At 40.1% G+C, this 25,605-nt stretch overlaps 1 protein-coding gene across 2 annotated transcripts; it reads right to left on the bottom strand.

Annotated features, from left to right (window-relative positions):
- LOC106570108 (cyclin-dependent kinases regulatory subunit 1) lies at positions 1 to 23,185 on the bottom strand. Of its 2 annotated transcripts, none has more exons than XM_014142118.3 (4): positions 22,859 to 23,185; positions 18,148 to 18,215; positions 17,863 to 17,990; positions 1 to 2,498 (listed from the first exon to the last, which is right to left on the bottom strand). In XM_014142118.3, the coding sequence occupies exons 2-4, from the start codon at positions 18,204 to 18,206 to the stop codon at positions 2,455 to 2,457; spliced, it is 231 nt and encodes a 76-aa protein (XP_013997593.1). In that variant the 5' UTR covers positions 18,207 to 18,215; positions 22,859 to 23,185; the 3' UTR covers positions 1 to 2,454. The 2 variants fall into 2 exon arrangements, with proteins under 2 accessions (XP_013997593.1, XP_013997590.1); XM_014142115.3 differs by lacking the exon at positions 22,859 to 23,185 and adding an exon at positions 20,717 to 20,925.
- Between the last annotated feature and the right edge of the window lie 2,420 nt (positions 23,186 to 25,605).

The following is a 25,605-nucleotide window of genomic DNA, read 5'->3' as shown; positions in this document are numbered from 1 at the left end:
TACGGTATTTAAATTTTTAATTTTTTATATATTAGCAAACAGTTCTAAGAAACTGTTTTGGCTTCGACATTATGGGGTGTTGTGTATAGATTGATTAAATAAAAATGTAGAAAAAGTTAAGGAGTCTGAACACTTTCCGAAATGGCACTGTACATACTGTACACAGTAACAGTCAAAAGTTTGGACACACCTCTTTCAAGGGTTTTTCTTTTTTACATTGTAGACTAATAGTGAAGAAATCAATACTATGAAATAACATACCAGTAATCAAAAAGTGTTAAACAAATCAAAATATGAGATTCTTCAAAGTAGCCATCCTTTGCCTTGACAGCTTTGCACATTCTTGGCATTCTCTCAACCAGCTTCCTGAGGTAGTCACCTGGAATTCATTTCAATTAACTGGTGTTCCTTGATAAAAGTTAATTTCCTTAATGTGTTTGAGCCAATCAGTTGTGTTGTGACAAGGTAGGGGTGGTATACAGAAGATAGCCCTATTTGACAAAAGACCATGTCCATATTATGGCAAGACAGCTAAAATAAGCAAACAGAAAATGACAATCCATCATTACTTTAAGACATGAAGGTAAATCAATTCGGAAAATTAAGAACTTGTCAGTTTCTTCAAGTGCCATCCCAAGAACCATCAAGTACTATGATGAAACTGACTCCCAAGAGGACCGCCACAGGAAAGGAAGACCCAGAGTTACCTCTGTGCAGAGGATAAGTTCATTAGAGTTACCAACCTCAGAAATTGCAGCCCAAATAAATGCTTTATGGTGTTCAAGAAATAGACATCTCAAAATCAACTGTTCAGAGGAGACTGCGTGAATCAGGCCTTCATGGCTGCAAAGAAACAACTACTAAAAAGACACCAATAGGAAGAAGAGACTTGCTTGGGCTAAGAAACACAAGCAATGGACATTAGACCAGTGGAAATCTGTCCTTTGGTCTGATGAGTCCAAATTGGAGATTTTTGGTTCCAACCGCAGTGTCTTTGTGAGACGCAGAGTAGGTGAACAGATCTCCGCATGTGTGGTTCCCACTGTGAAGCATGGAGGTGGTGTGATGGTGCTTTGCTGGTGACAGTCAGTGATTTCTTTAGAATTCAAGGCACACCTAACCAGCATGGCTACCACACCATTCTGCAGTGATATGCCATCCCATCTGGTTTCCGCTTAGTGGTATTATCATTTGTTTTTCAACAGGACAATGACCTAACACACCTCCAAGCTGTGTAAGGGCTAGCTGAACAAAAAGGAGTGATGGAGTGCTGCATCAGATGACCTGGCCTCCACAATCACTCGACCTCAACCCAATTGAGATGGTTTGGGATGAGTTGGACCGCAGAGTGGAGGAAAAGCAGCCAACAAGTGCTCAGCATATGTGGTAACTCCAAGACTGTTGGAAAAGCATTCCAGGTGAAGCTGGTTGAAAGAATGCCAAGAGTGTGCAAAGCTGTCCAGGCAAAGGGTGGCTACTTTGAAGAATCTAAAATATATTTTGATTTGTTTAACACTTTGAGCACTACATGATTCCATAGTTGTCTTCACTATTATTCTACAATGTATAAAATAGTTCAAATAAATCAAAACCCTTGAATGAATAGGTGTACAAACTTTTGACATGTAATCTATCCATCTACAAACCCACTTTTAACACCACTATAAGCAAAACGGCAAAATGTAAAGGTTTAAAAGTGCAGAACTACATCACAATCTGAAGAATTTCAAATAAAAACATTTCTGGTGTACAAGAATTCATAAACTGAGCAGCTGATTTGTACAATCATAGATATGGCAACGAAGATATTGGGTCCCATTTTGACAGCTCTAAAACCTGCAGACAGTCTACAGTATAACTGCAGCACGACACGATTTGTAAAAAAAAAAATATTTTTTACAATATCCAGAGGGCTATCATTTGTACAGTGTAAGAGTGCATACACTTGATGCAATCTGCGGTATTCAAAATAAGTTTTGAATCAAGTGCCATAACAGGTATATGATCAGTAATTTCGGTAACATCCCTGCACATTTGTGCTGCCAAAATGCTGCCCCCTACATTTTAACATTTACCATCTTACTATCTGCCTTAAAATTAGATATGTTAGTCAACTCACAGCAGGTATAGTGGGTTAAAGTTTAGAATAATGAAAATGTGTTGCTACCTCCACAGATGTTCCTTTTCTTCCCAGATGCACACATTGACAACATTATCAAGCTAGTACATATAGAGAAAAATATGAAAGGGTTCCAAGCAGGTCCAGAGGAAATATGAAAGGCTTTACAGTGAGTGAGGCAGTGGGTTGGAGCTCGACTCTGGCTCAACTGCAGTGTATACGATGCAGTATTTACAAAATAGTCTTTATCCATCCAACTGAGTTGTGTTCAACCATCTCCAGCCACTCTCTTATCATCTTCCCTATGGGTTCTCTCTCACCCTCTGTCCGAGAGATCAGGCTGCAGGCAGTGGACGACGGAACAGCAAGATGTGGGGCTCTGGAGGGAAAGAGAAAAACAGAGAAAAAGTGAGTGATTGTGAAGTTTAGGAAGTGAATGAAACCAAAATGGCAGGTTGTATCCAATATATCTGTCCTTCCTACCAAAGTATGCACTAGTTTACTTCCCTTCACTGATTTGAAAGAAAACTCCTTCTAGCCCATACCTACAGTGCCTTGCAAAAGTAAGCAAGGGGCACCACCAAGCAAACAGCACTACGAAGACCAAGGAGCTCTCCAAACAGGTCAGGGACAAAGTTGTGGAGAAGTACAGATAAGGGCTGGGATATAAAAAATAAATATCCAAAACTTTGAACATCCTACGGAGCACCATTAACTCCATTACTAAAAAATTGAAATAATATGGCACCACAACAAAACCTGCCAAGAGAGGGCCACCCACCAAAACTCACAGACCAGGCAAGGAGGGCATTAATCAGAGAGGCAACAAAGAGACCAAAGAAACCTGAAGGAGCTGCAAAGCTCCACAGCAGAGAATGGAGTATCTGTCCATAGGACCACTAAGCCGAACACTCCACAGAGCTGGGCTTTACTGAAGAGTCGCCAGAAAAAAAGCCATTGCATAAAGAATAAAATAAGCAAACACGTTTGGTGTTTGCAAAAAGGCATGTTGGAGACTCCCCAAACATATGGAAAAGGGTACTCTGGTCAGATGAAACTAAAATTGAGCTTTTTGGCCATCAAGGAAAACGCTATGTCTGGCACAAACCCAACACCTCTCATCACCCCGAGGACACCATCCCCACAGTGACGCATGGTGGTGGCAGAATCATGCTGTGGGAGGAATGGATGGATGGTGCTAAATACAGGGATATTCTTGAGGGAAACCTGTTTGTCTTCCAGAGATGAGACTGGCACGGAGGTTCACCTTCCAAATTTTTTTAAAAATAATAATAAAAAATAAAATTATAATAAAACACTTGAGTGGTTTAAGGGGAAACATTTATATGTCTTAGTCAATGACCTAGTCAAAGCCCAGACCTCAATCCAATTGAGAATCGGTGGTATGACTTAAAATTGCTGTACACCAGCGGAACCCATCCAACTTGAAGGAGCTGGAGTAGTTTTGCCATGAAGAATGGGCAAAAATCCCAGTGGCTAGATGTGCCAAGCTTATAGAGACATACCCCCAAGAGACTTGCAGCTGTAATTGCTGCAAAAGGTGGCTCTACAAAATATTGGGGGGGTGAATAGTTATGCATGCTCAAGTTCTGTTTTTTTGGTCTTATTTCTTGTATTAAAATATTTTGCATCTTCAAAGTGGTAGGCATGTGTAAATCAAATGTTACACACACACACACACACACACACACACCCCCCCCCCCCCCAATTTTTTTTTTTTAAATTTCACTTTTAATTCCAGGATGTAAGGCAACAAAATAGGAAAAATGCCAAGGGGGGGTGAAAACTTTCACAAGGCACTGTACACCAGTCCAATGCTTTCAGATTTGTGGGAAGTAGTGAACAAAAGGAGATATTATTGGGACTCACCCTAAGTCATATTGTGGACACCTGATAATTATTTAAATGTGTTCTAGTAGTCTCACGAGGCCATCCTTGATCCTTCCAAATATTTCGTTGACTCGATTATTGGAAATCTGGAGAACATCAGTATTGGATTTTGTATTTGAATCGAATCACTGGCTGTTAGTGCTTACATTTGTTTGACCTCAGAGTGGAAATTAAGTTTCCCTCAGGAGAGGCATTAACTTATTTATCCTTGTTTTGTCTGTGCCTCTTTTCCTAAAGTTGTACAAAAAGGTTAAGTAGCCTGTGTTTACAAACACCACCAATGCAAAATGTTATTGGTTACGTGGCAACGATGCTCTACTCAAAATTATAACCAACTAATTCCAGCATTTCCAAAAAAATGGAAGAGGCAAGTGGAAGAAAGTAAGGAACTTGTCTGCCAGGCCTGCATTAAACACCAAAATTGGCTAAAGAAAATGGAAGCCCAATGGGATGAGAGGATGATGATATATAAATCTGGATACCGCCCTACTTTTTTTTATTTATCATCATTATTACCAGAATGCTAACCAAATTTGCACAAGGCGAATTTCCATGGAGGATGCTAGCTAAATTTGCTAAGGAGCGCAAATTAAAATAAAACGAATTGCAATGTGGAGCTGGATTGCCTATAGTCAAACATATATACAGTGGTTGAAAAACGCGTTTTAATGACTCCAACCTAAGTGCATGTAAACTTTTTCAACTGTATATATCATTGAAGAGTGTAACTGTCTTTAGGACAACCGTCTTAGTCAAGATTGTGTTTTTAACGTAATATGTAATTGTTGTACTGGATGTCTGTTTATAGTTTTGTTTAATAATGTGTTAGTGTATGTAAGTTGTCTGAAACATTGTTCCCCTTGCTGCTATTGGACCAGGTCTCATGGAAAAGAGATGTTATCGCAACGAGAAAAACCTGTATAAAAAAAAGGTTAAAAAAAAGAAAAAAAGTTACAAATAAAAAAGTTAATAAAAAGCAGTGGCAGTTGTACAGGTAACTCATCCAAAAGGGATTTGACCTCTCAAACACAGCAGGAAGTGAACACTATAGGATGCCCCATCTCCTTATTAATTCAGCCACTTAACAAGCAAGACTTTTTAAAATAAAAATGCATAATTAATGTCTTGCTGAGTTTTGTAAACATCTTAAATGCTTCTTGTAATTTCTGCCCGGCATCAGACTAATTTTGTGCTTCAGTTGCACTTCACATGGATGAGAAATCACAAAATGGCCATTTTATCAGCAGACAGCGCTCTGACTGATGTGCAGCTACTTTTATCCAGTACATTTTTCTCAGTTAAAATGCGAGATTAACGTAGACAACTTTGCTTAGTCATTTCTATGTAAAACAGAAATGATGGCCATGCATTGTTTTTGCAAAAAAGATCGTGCCTTATTGTTTGCTGATTTATGTGGCTGCCAGCCAAATAGTGTTGCACTTCTGTTGTCATCTGATGAAAATGAAGCCATTTTTCTGCAAAATGTGTAGCATTAATGTTCTGTGAAGAAACATGGTAGTTGCACGCCCCTGATCACTCAATTTAATCTTTAAACATTTTTTAAATCTGACTTTCGATATAAAAACGCAACCCATCAATACACAGTTGGATTCATCTGCTCCTGCTTTCTCCTGCTGTACCATTTACAAAACAGACGTGACAGGCTCAACTTCGGATAGCTTTGTAATGTAAAATAATGTGACGGGTGAAAAGATCAACACGATCTGCTTTATCTCCCAATATATTGCACAATTTGACTGCAGGTATTTACTTAAAAAGTAGCTACAAATATAAAATTGTATTAAACTTCAAATAAATAGTTAACGGCTATATCCAAATTCCCCAGTATAGAGTATATACAGTATACTGCCCAATCAGGACTTCATTCTTTGTGTGTTCAGTGAAGGTCTCTCTAATGATGCACATTAGGCAAACTCAAATAAGTTAGGTACACACCCAATGCAGCCAACCATATGTTCAATAGATGCCCCGTCTTAGCCATCATGGCTGAAATGCTTGAACCAACATCTTGTTTTCAGGTGACAGACAAGAAGAGATTTGTATTTGGAGACATAACAGTAGGAGTCAGACCTCATGATCTGCTGATGGCAAGAGACCAGTATCAAAGATTGCAAGTAGCCTATAATACAAAAGTCAATCCGATGGAGGCTGAGCACCATCTTGTGTTACAAACAGGGATCTTTGACCTCTCAACAACATGAATGTAGTGTATTCTAGGGTTGGGCGATGTCAACCTTTGTCCTAACGTGATTATGTACCTATAAAAACATTGTGATATACGATGCCATCACCACTTTTGTCCAACCACCAATATTTTTGTTTTATATAAATAACAAAAAACCTGCTAAAACGCAGTTGAGCTATATGGTGAAATCGAAGGCATTTGGAAGACGAAAGATAATGTTGAAAGCCTGGGCAGAGGCTAACCGCAGGAATTTGCACATCTTCTCTGTGTGTCAGGGGCATAGGCACTGGGGAGCAAGGATCACCCAATCAAATTGAGCAAACAAAAATAAAATGTTGATGCCCTTTACTTGTCAGTGTTTCATAAAGGACATTGTCTTTTTACCTAAACATGCAAACACAAATCAGATAGAATTCATACAGGGATGCAAACTGGTTAGGGTCCAAAAAGGTGACCGTTTTTTTTTTTTTTGCACTGAAACATGCAAAGCAAATCCCTGCTTGGGAGAAATGCAGGTTAACTAATTAAACAAAGAACATAATCTACATGATCAGTCTGTAAAATAAGTGGTTAATGTGAACCTAGCTCAGCTAAAAAATGTAAAGAAAGCAATCCAATGTTATTTGTTGCCTAGACTTCACTGAAAATGACACTCAAGTTGAGAAAAAAACCCACTAATAATGCAGTTCGCCATGACAACCTTTATAATAGAACACTTGTGCTGCTGATACTGTAATTAGTAAATTGGTTGACTCTTCTTTCTTCAGTCACGTGCTGCGCTGCATGCTGTTATGTTAACGATTGGCTGAGCCTTGGAGACAGCCAGTATTACTCCAAACGCGCGACACTGGTTCGCTTACAGCCAGTAGTAATCCAGAAATAAAAAGCCCGGAAATAAAATGCATTTTCCATTGATCTACACATCCTACCCCACAATTAAAAAAATAAAAATGAAATAGCTTGGTTGGATAAGTGTACACCCCCCTTGTAATTGCAATCCTAAATTAGCTCAGATGTAAACAATCACCTTCAAAATCACAATGTTAATTGGCCTCCACCTATGTTAAATTTGAGTGATTCACATTTTCAGGATAAAAATCAGCAGTTCCTGTAGGTTCCCTCTGCTGGGTAGTGAATCGCAAAGCAAACATGAGCACCAAGGAACTTTCAAAAGAACTCTGGGACAAAGTTGTGAAAAAGCCCGAATTAGGGATGGATGGGAATAAAATATTTTGAAAGGCCTTGAATATCCCTTGGAGCACAGTTAATTAAGAAGCGTAAGGTGTACGGCACCACCAAGACCCTGCCTAGATCAGGCAATCCCTCCAAACTGGATGACCCGAGGAAGTAAGAGACTGAGCAGAGTTGCTACCTAGAGTACAATGGCAACTTGGAAAGAATTATAGGCTTTTATGGCCAAGGCTGGTCAAAATATGACCATATACCAAGCACTCCACAAATCTGGCATGTATGGCAGGGTGGCAAGAATGAAGCCACACCCCCACTACTCAAGAAAGCCCACCTTGAAACCCATTTGAAGTATTGCCACAATTTTGTTGCAAAGGTTGTGGAACTTTTGGCCTAAATGAAACGCGCTACATTTGGCACAAATCCAATACATTACCTCTACAGTGGAGCATGGTGGTGGCAGTATGTTATGGGGATGTTTCTTCTGAAACTGGAATGGAAGTTCACCTTTCAGCATGAAACCGACCCAAAGCACCCAGTCAAAAAAGGTAGTGGAATGGCTAAGGAATAATTTAAAAAAAGTAAATGTCCTTGAGTTTCCCCAGTCAGCACCCAGACCTAAATCCAATCCAAATAGTTTTGCATGACTTGAAGATTGCTGTCATTTCCCAAGGAACTTGACAGAACTTGAACAGTTTTGTAGAGAAGAATGGTCAAATATTGCCAAAACTAGGTGTGCAAAGTTTGAGACCTATCCCAACAGACTGCAATTGCTGCCAACAGGTGCTTCGACCAAGTATTAAGCCGAGGGGGGTGGAGACTTATCCAAGTATGATATTTCAGTTTTGTATTTTTAATATACTTTTTGGGAGAAAGAAATCCCCATCAAGATCCATCAGTTTAAGCTAGAGATGTTTTTGTTGTTGCAATTGATGAGTCTCAATCCACCACATCTGCCAGTGTTGCACTTACGCATCTGTGGTGAAAGGTGGCAGAGCTAGAGAGTGGTGTTTGTCAGACCATGAGACATCCCGAAACTCGGTCAACTCACAAAACGTCTGTAGCGTCCAAACTATTATGACCGCTCTATGGAAAGGGGACACTCATGAACACGATGTTCTCAGTTTTGCACTACGGTCCTCACGAGTGTCAGGAGTCTAAAGTCAGTACCATCGATGTGCCAACTTCTGTTTGGTAGCGTCCGAACCGTTTGGGCTACAAACTAATGGGACCCCGCTGTGGAAAGGGGATATTCTCACGAACGTGATGGTGTTCTCCATAACACATTTCAGCAGCCTGTAGTGCCACTTCCGGAGAGGATGGGGCCTAATACAAACTGTGCGTAATGACTGCTGCAATACTTCAACTACAGTGGCAAGAAAAAGTATTTGAACCCTTTGGAATTACCTGGATATCTGCATAAATTGGTCATCAAACTTGATCTGATCATCTAAGTCACAACAATAGACAAATACAGTGTGCTTAAAACTTCTTAAGGCTAGGGGGCACTATTTTCAGGTCCGGATGAAAAGTGTGCCCGAAGTAAACTGCCTGCTACTCAGGCCCAGAAGCTAGGATATGCATATAATTGGTAGATTTGGATAGAAAACTAAAGTTTCTAAAACTGTTTGAATAATGTCTGAGTATAACAGAACTGATTTGGCAGGCGAAACCCTGAGCACAAACCATCCAGGGAAGAACATTTGAGGTCAATCTGTTTCCATTGGTTTTCTATGGTAAGCCCGTTTTAATAGAAATATGCTTGCAGTTCCTATAGTCAGTCTTTAGAAATTGGTTGATGTTTTTCTTTAGAGAATTGAAGAAGTACGGCTTCTCAGAACGAGGGTCCAGCCGAGTGGACTCTACTGTTTTGATGCACGCTCCAGGTCACGCGCTTCTCGTTGTTTTTATCCGGTATTGAACACAGTTGATCCCGTCTTAAATTTTATCGATTATTTACATTTTAAAATACCTAAAGTTGGATTAGGAAAGTTGTTTGAAATGCTTGGACAGCGTTTACAAGTAACTTATTAGATATTTTGTAGTCATGCTGGACGAGTTGGAACCCGTGTTTTTCTGAATCAAACGCGTCAAATAAATTGACATTTTGGAGATAACGACAGAATTAATCGAACAAAAAGGACCATTTGTGATGTTTATGGGACATACTGGAGTGCCAACAGAAGAAGTTCTTCAAAGGCATGAATTATATCGTTATTTCTGAGTTTTGCATCGCGCCTGGCAGGTTGAAATGTGATTGTCATGTGTTTGTTTGACGGGGTGCTATCCTCAGATAGTCGCATGGTTTGCTTTCGCCGTGAAGCCTTTTTGAAATCTGACACGGTGGCTAGATTAACTAGAAGTTAAGCTTTAAATTTGGTGTATTGCACTTGTGAATGTATGAAAGTTAAATATTTCAAATAATTTTTGGGGAATTTCGCGCTCTGCATTGTCAACGGATGTTGTCAAGTCGATCCCGTTAACGGGATTTGATCCATAAGAACTTGAACTAATAACACACAAATTGTATTTTTGTCTATATTGAATAAATAATTTAAACATTCACAGTGTAGGTTGGAAAAAGTATGTGAACCCCTAGGCTAATGACTTCTCCAAAAGTGAATTGGAGTCAGATAACCTGGAGTCCAATCAATGAGACGAGATTGGAGATGTTGGTTAGAGCTGCCTTATAAAAAAAAAAACTCACAATTTGAGTTTGCTATTCACAAGAAGCATTGCCTGATGTGAACCATGCCTCGAACAAAAGAGATCTCAGAAGACCTAAGATTAAGAAATGTTGACTTGCATAAAGCTGGAAAGGGTTACTAAAGTATCTCTAAAAGCCTTGATGTTCATCAGTCCACGGTAGTACAAATTGTCAATAAATAGAGAAAGTTCAACACTGTTGCTACTTTCCTTAGGAGTGGCCGTCCTGCAAAGATGACTGCAAGAGCAGAGCAGAATGCTCAATGAGGTTAAGAAGAATCCTAGAGTGTCAGCTAAAGACTTACAGAAATCTCTGGAACATGCTAACATCTCTGTTGACGAGTCTACGATACGTAAAACACTAAACAAGAGGACACAACGGAAGAAGCCACTGCTGTTAAAAAAAAACATTGCTGCAAGTCTGAAGTTTGCAAAAGTGCACCTGGATATTCCACAGTGCTACTGGCAAAAATATTCTGTGGACAGATGAAACTACAGTTGAGTTGCTTGGAAGTAACACAATACTATGTGTGGAGAGAAAAAAAATGGCACAGCACATCAAAATCTCATCCCAACTTTAAAGTATGGTGGAGGGAGCATCATGGTTTGGGACTGCTTTGCTGCCTCGGCCTGGACAGCTTGCTATCATCGACAGAAAAATGAATTCCCAATTTTATCAAGGCATTTTGCAGGAGAATGTAAGGCTCTGTCCGCCAATTGAAGCTCAACAGAAGAAGTTGGGTGATGCAACAGGACAAAGACCCAAAACACCAAAGTAAATAAACAGAAGAAAATGCGCCTTCTGGAGTGGCCCAGTCAGAGTCCTGACCTCAACCCGATTGAGATGCTGTGGCATGACCTCAAGAGAGCAGTTCACACCAGACATCCCAAGAATATTGCTGAACTGAAACAGTTTTGTAAAGAGGAATGGTCCAAAATTCCTCCTGACCGTTGTGCAAGTCTGATCCACATGTACAGAAAATGTTTGGTTGAGGTTATTGCTGCCAAACAAGGGTCAACCAGTTATTAAATTCAAGGGTTCACCTACTTTTCCACCTTGCACTGTGAATGTTTACACAGTGTGTTCAATAAAGACATGAAAACATTTATGTTATTAGTTTAAGCAGACTGTGTGTCTATTGTTGTGACCTAGAAGATCAGATCAAATTTTATGACCAATTTATACAGAAATCCAGATATTTTCAAAGGGTTCACATACCTTTTCTTGCCACTGTAGGTAGGCACATCAAAGTGGATTACATAGGATTTCTATTTATTGCTAAAACCAAGGCTGGTGCCCTCTGGTGTGTAGTTAAGTAAAATAAATAGAAAATTACCATGAGGCAAATAAAGAATGTATAATAACAGATTCTCTTTTCTTTTTGTGCTTTACTACCGTCTTTCAGACACCCAGCTCCACCAACACCTTTTGGACAACAAAACGTTACTGTACGCCCTATCACATGAATTTACCCTTGGCGATTAATAAAGTACTACTATATACACTCCCTTAAATTCATTATACCATTAAACTTGGTCTTATTAGTTCAGTTTTCTACCCCCCTAAGAATACCCTATTACACAATTTACCCTATGCTAAGCCCTTGGTTACTGTTGCAACCTTGGACATTTTCCCCGGAAGCAGAATTCCCCTTCTAACCACAGGTGAAACCGCCTACCAATGATCTCAAACTGTTTTCAAATACACAGTGAAATTAAGACAGACAACCCTTGCTTGTCAGGAGACTCTCTGGTATGTTGTGGTGGACAGTCATTACAATTGCTTCATGGGAACCTGGTGAAATGAAGGTTGTAGTGTGGCTAGGCACTGGATGGCTCTGAATGAATGCACTTTCAGCAAGCAAAGTTACTAACCACTTTGAGCTAAGAAGTGCTCTCAAATTGTATCCTGATGTCAAAAGCAGATTAGTTGAATTCATAACAACTTAGCTACCATACATTTAGAATAAATACGTTATATTAACTGGCTAGCAAGCTAACGTTAGCAACGTTGGGTGGTCAACAAGACAGAGCTAGCAAGCAAACAATGTAACAAATGTATAATTTCAAACTAGAAAAATACAACATCAGCAGTCTCTGCATTTCAGGAATCACAGTAGCAAGTACCCACCGTGCACTGTTCAATTAATCAAGTAGTTTTTAGATGAACTCTCTGTTTTTGTAATGACGCAATGGCTTTGATGGGTTTCAAACGTGAGCTTGTCCAAGGTGTTGGACTTGATGACAATTGCTATCCATTTAAGAGCTGCGATTTGTTGTCCAAAAATGTGGGTGTATGTAAACTTCCGACTTCAACTGTGTAAAAGTTTTACTAAAATATATGGGGGATTAGGAATGATGCAGACAATTACATTGATGGAAGCTACAACTTCCTCGAGTCCGTGGGTCAGGAATGTTTGTATAACAAAGTCGGATACTCCGGCTAACACGGATACTCCTGTATAATTCCAAAACTCTGCATGCTGGAAAAAAAAAAAAAGAGGCACTCGGAGCTGACTTTTAGTCCAACTCAGGAGGCGTGCACACCACCCACGGCTTCCGAGTATATTACTCGCTAATGTTCAGTCTCTTGATAATAAAGTTGATGAGCTCACGGCAAGGATTTCCTTCCAGAGAGACATCAGGGATTGTAACATACTCCGTTTCACAGAAAAATGGCTCTTGAGATATGTCTTGGTCCGTTCAGCCAGTTGGGTTCTCAGTTCATCGTGCAGACAGGAATAAATCTCTCTCCAGGAAGAATAAGGGTGGCGGTGCATGTTTCATGATTAACTACTCATGGTGTGATTGTGATAACTTACAGGAATTCAAGTCCTTTTGTTCACCAGACCTACAATAACTCACAATCAAATGCCGAACCTTCCTACCTCCCAAGATAATTATCTTCGGTTATAGTCACAGCCGTGTATATCCCCCCTCAAGCCTATACCACGACGGCCCTCAAGGAACTTTACTGGACATTATGCAGAGCGCAAACCACATATCCTAAGGTTGCATTTATTGTAGCTGGAGATTTTTACAAAGCAAATTTGAGGAAAACGTTACCGAAGTTAACACATTGACTATAGTGCTCGCGCTGCTAAAAAAAAAAAAAACACTCAACCACTGATAATCCAACTTTCAGGATGCCTACAAGGCCCTCCTCCACCGTCCCTTCAGCAAATCAGATCACGACTCTATTTTTCTCCTCCCTTCCTATTGGCAGAAACTCAAACAGGATGTACTCGTGCTAAGGACTATTCAACACTGGTCTGACCAATCGGAATCCACACTTCAAGATTGTTTTGATCACGCGGACTGGGATATGTTCCGGGTAGCCTCCGAGAACAACAGAGGAATATACTGATACAGTGACTGAGTTTCAGGAAGTGTATAAGAGATGTTGTACCCAATGACTATTAAAACCCCCCTAACCAGAAACTGTGGATATATGGCAGCATTCGCCCAAAACTGAAAGCGCGAACCATCGCATTTAACCATGGCAGGTGACTGGGAATATGGCCGAATACAAACAGTGTAGTTATTCCCTCCGTAAGGCAATCAAACAGGCAAAACGTCAGTACAGAGACTCCCTGTTCGCCCATGACTGCATGGCCATTCACCCATCCACCTCAATCAAGTTTGCCGACGACACAGCAGTAGTAGGCCTGATTACCAACAATGACGAGCCAGCCTACAGGGAGGTGGTGAGGCACACCTGTATTTGGGGATTTTCTCACATTCTTCTCTACAGATCTTAAGCCACTCCTGCGTTGTGGTGAACCTTCAGCCCAGTCTGAGACCAAGGCAGGTTTTCATCAAGGATCTCCCTGTACTTTGCTCCATTCAGCTTTCCCTCAATCCTGACGTCTCCCAGTCCCTTCCGTTGTAAAACATCCCCACAGCATGTTGCCGCCACCACCATGCTTCACTGTAGGGATTGTGCCAGGTTTCCTCCAGACGTGACGCTTGGCATTCAGGCCAAAAGTGTTCAATCTGTGTTTCATCAGACAAGAGAATTGTATTTCTCATGGTCTGAGAGTCCTTCTGCCTTTTGGCAAACTCCAAGCGGGCTGTCATGCCTTTTACTGAGGAGTGGCTTCAGTCTTTCCACTCCACAATAAATACTTTTTTGGGGGGGGAGTGCTGCAGAGATGGGAGAACCTTCCAGAAGGACAACCATCTCCACAGAGGAACTCTGTCAAAGTAACCATAGGGTTCTTGGTAACATCCCTGACCAAGGTCCTTCTCCCCCGATTGCTCAGTTTGGCTGGGCAGTCAGCTCTAGGAAGAGTCTTGGTGGTTTCAAATTTCTTCCGTTTAAGAATGATGGAGGCCACTGTGTTCTTAAGGACCTTCGATGCTGCAGAAATTCTTTGGCACCCTTCCCCAGATCTGTGCCTCGACACAATCCTTTCTCGGAGCTCTACAGACAACTCCTTCGACCTCATGACTTGGTTTAGCTCCGACATGTACTGTCAACTGTGGGACCTTATATAGACAGGCGTGTGCCTTTCCAAATCATGTCGTCAAGGATGATCAATGGAAACAGGATGCACCTGAGCTCAATTTCAAGTCTCATAGCAGTGTCTGAATACTTAAGTAAATAAGGTACTTCTTTATCTTTTTATAAATTTGCCAAAAGTGTCTACCAAACTTTTCGCTTCGTCATTATTGGGTATTGTGTAAATTGATAAGACATTTTTTCATTTAAATTTAATACATTTTAGAATAAGGCTGTAACATTACATGTGGAAAATTGGAAGGGGTCTGAATACTTTCCAAATGCACAACCGTTCAAAGGTTTGAGGTCACTTAGAAAGGTCCTCGTTTTTGAAAGCAAAGGACATTTTTTGTCCGTTAAAATAACATCAAATTGATCAGAAATACAGTGTGGACATTGTTAATGTTGTAAATTACTATTGTAGCTGGAATCGGCAGATTTTTTATGGAATATCTACGTAGGCATACAGAGGCCCATTATCAGCAACCATCACTCGTGTTCTAATGGCACGTTGTGTTAGCCTTTTAAAATGATAAATGGGATTAGTTAACTGATCATTAGAAATCCCTTTTGCAATTATGTTAGCACAGCTGAAAACTGTTGTTCTAATTAAAGAAGCAATAAAACTGGCCTTCTTTAGACTTGTTGAGTATCTGGGGCGTCAGCATTTGTGAGTTCAATTACAGGCTCAAAATGGCCAGATACAAAGTACTTTCTTCTGAAACTCGTCCATCTATTCTTGTTCTGAGAAATGAAGGCTATTCCATGCGAGAAATTGCCAAGAAACTGCAGATCTCGTACAACACTGTACTACTCCCTTCACAGAACACCGCAACCTGGCTCTAACAAGAATAGAAAGAGTGGGAGACCCCGGTGCACAACTGAGCAAGAGGACAAGTACATTCGAGTGTACTTTGTAGTTTGAGAAAGACACCTCACGAGTCCTCAACTGGCAGCTTCATTAAATAGTATCCGCATAATTACCACAATTACCTCGACACCGGCGCCCCTGCACATTGACTCTGTACCAGTTCCCCCTGTTATACAGCCCTGCTATTGTTATTTACTGCTGCTCTATAAATTCGTTTTTCATCTCTTTAAAAAAAAAAAATTCTTAAAACTGCATTGTTGGTTAAGGGCTTGTAAGTAAGCATTTCACTGTAAGGTCTACACTGGTTGTATTCGGCGCATGTGACAAATAAAATTAGATTTGCCTCAAAGGCCAGCATCCCGGAGTCGCCTCTTCACTGTTGGATGTTGAGACTGGTGTTGTGTGTTCACCATGTCACCCTGCTTACTGTACTGATATAAACCCACATGGCTATGCACCATAAGCACAACTGTAAAGTACAGTTCTGTGTTGTATTCCTCCATAGACTATATGTTGCTGTATTCATCAGCACTTCACTCTTTCTACCGTACTGAGCGTTAACACTAATACTTTTTCCATCTTGGTATTGTTTGCTCAATTTCACTTTTTGTGGCCTATAATATTTGTTATTCAAAATACATCTGTGAATAGCATAGAATCCAACTTTCAAAATTATTCCCAACTTTAGGACATTAACACACAATAGTTTGGAAAATACTGTTCATAAATTTGTCTTAATGCTAATATGTTATTTTAGTCGGAGTAATTGTCAGATTTTTTGTCCATTCCGACAACTGAAATCTACAGTGCATTCAGGAAGTATTCAGACCCCTTCACTTACATTTTGCTATTTTACAGCCTTATTCTAAAATGGAACACAGTGGCCTCCATTCTTTATTTTATTTAACCAGGCAAGTCAGTTAAGAACAAATTCTTATTTACAATGACGGCCTACCAAAAGGTCTCCTGCAGGGACAGGGATTAAAAATATGACAAAACGCATCATGACAAGAGACAACACTACATAAGAGACCTAAGACAACATAGCAAGGCAGCAACACATAACACAACATGGTAGCAGAACAAAACATGGTACAAACATTATTTGGCAGAGACAACAAAGTTCAAGAAGGTAGAGACAACACAAAACAGCCACAACTGTCAGTAAGAGTGTCCATGATTGAGTCTTTGAAGAGATAATTGTCCAGTTTGAGTGTTTGTTGCAGCTCATTCTTCTTAAAAATGGAAGAAGTTTGGATCCACCAAGACTCTTCCTAGATCTAGCCGCTAGACCAAACTGAGCAATCAGGGGAGAAGGGCCTTGGTCAGGGAGGTGACCGAGAAGCCCCAGAGTTAATTTGTGGAGATGGGAGAATCTTCCACAAGGACAACCATCTCTGCAGCACTCTACCAATCAGGCCTTTATGGTCGAGTGGCCAGACAGACAAGACAAGCCACTCCTCAGTAAAAAAGGCACACAACAGCCAGCTTGGAGTTCGCCAAAAGGTACGTAAAGGACTCTCAGACCATGAGAAACAAGATTCTCTGGTCTGATGAAACCAAGACTGAAATTTTTGGCCTGAATGCCAAGCATCACGTCTGGAGGAAAATTGGCACTGCTCATCGCCTGGCCAATACCATCCCTATGGTGAAGCATGGTGGTGGCAGCATCATGCTGTGGGGATGTTTTTTAGCAGCAGGGATTGGGAGACCTGTCAGGATCGAGGGAAAGATTAACGGAGCAAAGTACAGAGATCCTTGAAGAAAACCTGCTCCAGAGCACTCAGGATCTCAGACTGGGGCGAAGGTTCAACATCCAACGACCCTTAGCACACAGCCAAGACAACGCAGGAGTGGCTTCAGGACAGGTATCTGAATGTCCTTGAGTGGCCCAGCCAGAGGCCAGGCTTGAACCTGATCGAACATCTCTCTAGAGATCCCTCAAAATAGCTGTGCAGCGACGCTCTCCATCCAACTTGACAGAACTTGACGGGATCTGCATAGAATGGGAGAAAATCTCCAAATACAGGCATGTCAAGCTTGAAGCGCCACAAGAGCCTGTAATCGCTGCTAAAGGTGCTTCAACAAAAGTACTGAGTAAAGGGTCTGAAAATGTATGTATGCGATTTAAATTTATGAATTTGCGAAAACGTCTAAAAGTTTTTTTTCTCTTCTCATTATGGGGTATTGTGTATATTGAGGGGGGGGAAAAAACTAGTGAATCCTTTTTGGAAAGGCTGCAACGTAACAATGTAAAAGTGAAGGGGTCTGAATACACTATGTTCTGGGTGCCCAACTTCTTTTTTTTTGCCTAGGACAAGCCTTAATGACTAGCCGTGTAAAGTCTGTCAGTGTACCTGGTTGATGGATCATGTAGTGTATCCAGCCTTGACTCTGCTGGACGCCAAGGTTCCTCCACTCAGTCTCTGACATCAGATGGGTCTTGGGCACACGCTTGGCAATGTCCTTGGGCAGCATCACGTGCCTACAGACAGTGGGGAAATGGCATGGTACTTTACGGTGTCACATTGTGTCAACATCACAGGGCTGGGAAGGAGGATAGCTGCCAGACAAGACGTGTCAATACTAGCTATATAGCTAGATCAAAATCGTTTTAGAAGAAAAAATTACAGTCAGCTTACCTATACTCGAATTTCTCGTCATCGTATTTGTCAGAGTAATATATCTGCTTCTGAGACATGATGCCAACCTGAAAAAGACAAAAGCAATCAGTTTAGTTAATAAAGTCCAAAGAAGATGGCAGAAGTGGATGTTTTGTTTGAAACTGATAGCGCCTCAAGTGGAGATGGGAAATAAGAGTAATGTGCTCGTGGAATTTAGAAAATCCATGCCTAGTTCCAACTTTCGTTGTTGGAGTTAAGGTTTTGGACCTATGGAGTAATCTGGGAGATCCGTTTGACATCCTGATGAAAATCACAGACGCGTTGCATCAGTGAGGATAACAAGTGGGCTTATTTATACATTTATTTTTTGTGCATCTAAGGAGCATGCTTTGAACAAGATTTCAGATTGGAAGGTGTCGTGTAGCTCTGTGAAGTAAGGGCGCCTATCAAGGGAGTTCTCTGGAGTGGCGCTAAAAGTGAGTGCAAAGGATGTAACTGAAGAAGTAGCTGCAGTGGTTAATGGACAACTGACCAATATGGTGGCTGGAGAGAGAAAGCACACTCATTATGTTGGTTTTTAAAGAAGTCTCTCACACGTTTTTTTGTGGTTGTGAGATACCCTGTACGAGACATCGTGCCCAAATCCACGTAGTGTGATAAATGTAAAATATCTGGACGTGTCAATTGTATGTATAGGGAAGGATTATTGTATGGCTGTTGAAGCGAAATGCTGCAATTGTGGTGTCGAACATGCGCCCTAATTCCTAAAGTGCCCTGTTACGTGAAAGCGAGAGGTGGCAAGAGTAAGCGCTGCCCAGCGTGTCTCCTATCAGGAAGCAGTCAGAAGAGGAACGTTGAAGAAACCATGTTAGGTAGAGACCAGGATCCTGGCATGTTAAAAAGGTGGACTTTGTATTGTTTATTGGATTGGTTACAAACTGCACAGTGCAAAGAAAACAGTAACTCTGCGAAAATAGTCATTGTTGAGACTATTTTTAGGGACTCAGGGCTTTTACATTAGAGGCATTACAAGGAAACCTGTTGACTAATGTTTTATCCTGTGATTTGGACTATGACCGAAGGAGTGGGATGGGTTTATTTATGTATTTCTTTGTTTTGTTGCCATGTTTTTTCGCTCACTACCCATGCAATAGGTGGCAGCAATACACCTAGTCAGTTAGTCTGCCAACAAGCCACACTGAAGTAAAGCCCAAGAAAAGGCAATAGAAATAAGACATAATTACAGGTTTGTCAGATCAACGCCCCTGCATAGCACATCGTAAACTAAGGCGACAAGTTTTGGCTACTAGCTAGCCAACACAAATCTAGGTCAGCTATTTATCTCTACATCATACTAGGCTGGACACATTACATATTTAACAATGCTTTAAAAAAAATAAAAAGTAGTTCATTGCATTCGCGGTGGAGACCAGTTTAAAAATATTACCATATCCCAACTGCATGCCATAGTTTTGAAGTAATCATGAAAAAAACAGGCCTTATTTTAGGGGATTTTTCACCCTGCCAACTCCTATTAGTGCCATTGAACACCGTGGCACCAACTCGCCTCCTGAACGGTCTAATCCCATTTTGTTGTAATGTCACAATGGCAACTTCGTTATAGTTGGCAATTCTGACCTGCTCACGTTGTTTATAGATAAAATGTTAACAAAAATACTCGTTACTCTGAGGTCGTCCCATTGTTTACTATAGGGAAATAGGCATGTCTGTCTATTTTGCCAAATATCTCGCAAATTGTATATTTAGATTTAATTGGACACCACTTTAATCATGAGAATCTCATATTTCTAATTATGTAAGGCTGGGAAGTGTATCTCGTTGTCATCAAACGCTAGCCCCGAAATACCTTTTGCCCTTGGAACGCTGAGCTCCCCCCATTGTTTTCCTATGGAGAAGTATGCTGGTATATTTCGCAATGTGTATATTTAGATTTTTTTTTCAATTTGGACACCATGTTAATCATAAGAATCCCATCTTTCGAATGATGCGAGTCTGGGCAGTGTATCTCGTCATCAAACGCTAGACCAGAAATAGTCAGAAGTTGCCATTATTTTCCTACTTCCTCGTTATTCAGACATAAGCACACTTGGCACCATTGAGGTGCGGATGTTTACTTTCTACACGAGTTGTTATTTTTTCCAGTTTCGTCCTAAGAACAGATTGTAGTGGTAAAATAAAAAGCGATATTTTTTTTGGTGCCATTTTGGCTAAATGGAATTCTAAGCTTCACTCCAGTCAAAACAGCCTCAGCGAACGTTCGATTCCATTCATTCACTATGGGCTAGCGCTAGTGTTCCAGCTTAGCCAACGTTCTTAAGCCGTTTTTCAGCCTTGGGTGAATTTTGACTCGTTTTATTGTCCAGCCTAATTATACATAACTAACTACTCATGTCAATCATTGACTGTTCTAGCTAACATAGTTCTAACAAAATGCCATCCAACAACTGTTGAAACTAGCTAAATTAGCTGGCTAACTACTCTAGTTAACAATGAAATGCATTAGCTAACTACTATAGCAGGCTTAGCTAGCTACTAGCTTTGACAACACAAGTAAAGCACAAATCACCTTTATCCACGTGGCTTGTTCCAAATGATTGTACTGGTGATTTCCTAACGAGAATCTAGAAATATCACAAAATAACTGTTGTTTCTAGAATATTGTCCTGCTTCTGATGTGGTCGATGGACCTTTTTCAAGTTTGTTGCGAGTTTCCCTCTCTAATGTTAGCTACTGATCCGGCCTTTCACCATTCAAAAAGCCACCGCTGCTTCTCATTGGTCAATCCTCTCACAGAAATGATCATGTGATTTACCTCGGCCATGTCATTGGTTAGAATATATATATATATTTAAAAAAGCGATTATATATATATATATTAAAAAAAGCGATTATATATATATATATATATATATATATATATCTTCTACTCCCTATATATATATATATGGCCCAAAAACAAATTAGGACAATATTCAGTTATTTCATCTTTCTAGGGAGTTTTTCCTAGCCACCGTGCTTCTACACCTGCATTGCTTGCTGTTTGGGGTTTTAGGCTGGGTTTCTGTACAGCACTTTGTGATATCAGCTGATGTAAGAAGGGCTATATAAATACATTTGATTTGATTTATTTTGTGATATTTCTAGATTCTCCTTAGGAAATCACCAGTACAATCATTTGGAACAAGCCACGTGGATAAAGGTGATTTGTGCTTTACTTGTGTTGTCAAAGCTAGCGCTAGCCCATTGACCAATGAGAAGCAGCAATATATATATATGGCCCAAAAACAAAAGGTCCATCGACCACATCAGAAGCAGGACAATATTCTAGAAACAACAGTTATTTTGTGATATTTCTAGATTCTCGTTAGGAAATCACCAGTACAATCATTTGGAACAAGCCACGTGGATATAGGTGATTTGTGCTTTACTTGTGTTGTCAAAGCTAGCGCTAGCCCATTGACCAATGAGAAGCAGCAATATATATGACGCGTGGGAGACTCTTGAAAAAAGCAACAACAAAAAAATAACTAAAATAAAATAATAAAATAATATATATATATAAATTGAGGAGGTTCGATTAATCCAACGATATTAGATAAATGAGATTCGAATCCCATTGGCCAATGAATGGAGGAATGTATAACGCCCCACCCAGCAGACTGTCGACAAATCGCGTTCACTTCATCATGCCGCGTCATAAGGTTGTAGTGATGGGCATTCCGGCTCTTTTCAGTGAGCCGGCTCGTTCGGCTCAGCTCACCAAAAAGAGCCGGCTCTTTTGGCTCCCAAACGGCTTTAAAAAAATATATATGTTTGTAAGCAGTTTGCTTGACTATGATTGGTGTTAAAACAATTCTAATGTAATTATTAAATAGAATCATACTCTACCTTAATCACAATGTATTTAAAAATGCATTGGTTTGTTATGAAAAAGAATGCTATTAAACATTTGCATTTAAAGTATAACTTTTTAATGTATTGTAATGAAGCAGGTCAGGAACCCTCAACCTTCTAGCCCGAAGTCCAGCGCGCTATCGACTGTGCCGCAAAAGTACGCTCCTGCGGCAGTCGATATCCGCGCTTATAAACCCAGGGTCGTTCTTCTACTCCCTCCTTTCAAAGAGCGCGTCCTCACGCTAGTTTGCAACTCCCCTCTCTTCTAAAGTTTATCTGATTAATCGCGCCCGTGTAGGCGTGTTTTGCGTAAACTAAAAAATTCGTGCATTCGATTTGGATCCGGTCTCGATGCCACTAGATCTGACGGCCTACAGAATTTGACTGACAGTCGCGCCGGCTGCGTCACAAATAAACGTTGTGGATGCTGCTTCTCTCCCGCAACACAGGTGCCAAGATGGCGGCTTGAACAGACACTTTTTTTTTTTACCGAGCTCTGCACAGTTATTACTATTACTGTTTTTATTTGTTCAAGGTATACGAACTTTCATGTGACTGGAATAAGAATTGGATAATTTATTTCAGCACGTCCATGCGAAGTCGTGACAAAAAAAGAAAGGAAGAAGCTAGCCGTTCTATTGCTAATCAACAAGAGAGAAACATGCTTATAGACAACTGCCATATCTAGGCTTACCCTATGATTAATATGCTGTTGAAGATGACGAATTCCCCTCTTTACCAGTTACTCTGTGCAAACCTCCACCCTCCAAAAAACCCAACATGAACTCTGACATTGTGGCTAACCTCTCCTTACTCATCAACTCCAGGTCTGACGCCATTGAGAAAATGGTAGGCGCAAACACCATGGTTATCGAAAGTTTGAAAAAGACTGGAGTTTGCATGTGGTGATATCAAGGATGTGAAAATGAGAGTGGCAAAAGTTGAAAAAAGTGTGGAAAAGAAAAACAATGTCTACCATAGACGTCTCACTGATCTGAAACAATACACAAGAAGATGGAACCTGAGACTCTACGGCGTGCCAGAGGTGGAGAATGAAGATGTGCGTGGAGAGGCTATCCGCATCTGCCAAGAAGTTATGCCTGCAGAGAAGAACAAAGTTGGTGATACCATTGACGTTGTGCATCGCCTCGGCAAGAAGCAACAGCAAAATGATTCAAGACCAAGGGTATCATCATCCTCTTTACTGCCAGATTCTACAGGGATGCTGTCTGGAAAGCTGCTAGGAAGAACGCCTTCCTTCAGAGCCATGGTATGTGTTTCGTCGAGCATCTCAGCCCGGAGGACATAGAAAGAAGGAACAAGTTGTGGCCAACGATCAAGAAAGCACGAAATGAGTGAAAGGCTGCTTACTTTGTCGGAGGACGAGGCTTCATCAACGGTTCAGAAATCCATATTCCTCCCTAAAATCTCACCAGAAAGAACAGATTGATGGTTTCGGCCATGGTATTCTCATTTTCCTTGTATTGTTTAACTTTACCTAACAAGCATCAGGTGACTATTTTTTGGAATACTCAGGTACTTCAATTTATTAGTTTGTTCTTGTATGACTAGAAGGCCTATTTTGTTTACAAAGTTATGAAGAAGACTGAAAGCTGTATTTATTTTTTATGTATACAGTAACTAAGATACTGTTTTAAAGGACATACAGGTCTGCTCTGACTTTACACGGTTATTGTTCGATTTAGTTATTAATACTTATTTCCAAGTGAAAAAGGTCTTAGGAACATGTATACGTAAAACATTTTTTATTCAATTTTTTTGTGATCAGTTTTCATATGCACTTAAAATAGTAGGTACCCTTTTATTTAAATTATTATTTTGTATTTTATTTCTCAGAATAGTTCCTGATTACACTAAAGAGGGTTTTTAGTCTCTCTTACTACAAGAACCCTTGGTTGGGTCTTGAACATAATTTTCAGTTGAGTTGAATTTCAAAAGATCTAGCTCAAAGTTTATGGAATAAGCTATTTTCACTTTAAATTGACTTAAATGGTGCAGATCTCGGTTCCTTATCACTTACGTTCACTGCTCCTACGTTTCTGACTCATCCTACTACAGTTTATACTTTTATATAAGCTTTTTTGTTTTGTCTTTGTCTATAGTTTCTCTTAATGCTAGGGGATTACGAAACAATGTGAAGCGCAAGGCCTTATTTTTATTTGCTGAACAATTTCGAACAGATTTTTGCTTTTTTCAAGAGTCTGACTCAATTTCGGCTGATGCCAACTTCTGGAGGTCACAGTGGGGCAACGATATTTGGCTTTCCCATGGATCTGAACGCTCCGCTGGTGTCACTAAAATGAAAATACCTTTGGTGGTAATATTCTACACTCGGAATGTGACCCTTTGGTCGCTTTATTTGTCTTGTGATGAGTTACAATGACATTATGCTCATTACTGTAAACTTCTACAGGTACAACACCAAACATGAGAATGATGAGTTGCTTGAATCTATAGAGAAACATATACTTCATTGGTTATCTAAATTTCCAAATTAATTATTATTGATAGGAGGGGACTTTAACAATACTATAGATAATTAAACTGATAGATGCCCCCCAGGTAGGCCAACCAATCAGAATTTGGGTTTAATACTTTTTATGGAAAAGTTTGATCTTACTGATATATGGAGAGAGAGGTTTCCGGCCAACAGATCGTTCACTTGGAGTAACGAAACAGGTTCCAGACAATCCAGAATAGATTTTTGGCTTATATCCAACTGTATTGATAGTGAGTGTGTTACTACAAATATTTGTACTACTCCCCTCACAGACCATAGGGCCATTTACATTGATATCAAAATATTTACCCCTTATACTAACCTTGGTAGAGCATCCTACTGGAAGCTAAATAGCTCATTATTAAATAATGATATAGTTAAGTTTGAGGTTAAAGATCTGCTTTCACACTTTTGGGAAAGGGTTTGTGAAGAAAAATCGTATTGCAAGAACTGTGAGCTCTTTAAATTTGAGGTGTCCAAATACCTTACAAAATATGGTAGTAATCTAGCTAAGACCAGAAGAGCTGAGGAGGAAAAGGTGATCATTAAGATAACTTCCCTTTCTCATAGGTCCCCAGCCAGCCTCTCAGTGGAAGAGAAGATGGAACTAATTGAGTTACAAAATAAACTGGATAATATAAATAGATTAAAAGCAGAAGGGGCCTTTATTAGATCTAGGAAAAAATGGATTGAGGAGGGAGAACAGAATTCATCCAATTTCTTTAGACTTGAGAAATTTTACCTAAAAATAACACTATCCATAAGTTAAACATTGTTACAGAAAATTGTATAGCTCTACGTACTGTCAGGAATCCACAGATATGTTTTTTGACTCACTGAATAATGTTCACTCTATCAGTGATAAAGAATCTAAACAGTGTGATGAACCCATCAAAGTTGAAGCGATTATAGAGTCTGTCAAGCATCTACAGGACAATAAATCACCAGGTGTTGATGGAATTACATCAGAATTTTACAAATTATTTTCTGAACAAGTAGCTCCCTTCCTACTTGAAGTCTTTTTAGAGAGTATAAAAAAC

This window comes from Salmo salar, chromosome 14 (genome assembly GCF_965601325.2).
Source record: "Salmo salar chromosome 14, fSalSal1, whole genome shotgun sequence".
NCBI classification, from domain to species: domain Eukaryota; kingdom Metazoa; phylum Chordata; class Actinopteri; order Salmoniformes; family Salmonidae; genus Salmo; species Salmo salar.
Note: the sequence above shows the minus strand (reverse complement) of the source record. Positions and strands in the feature narration are given on the sequence as shown.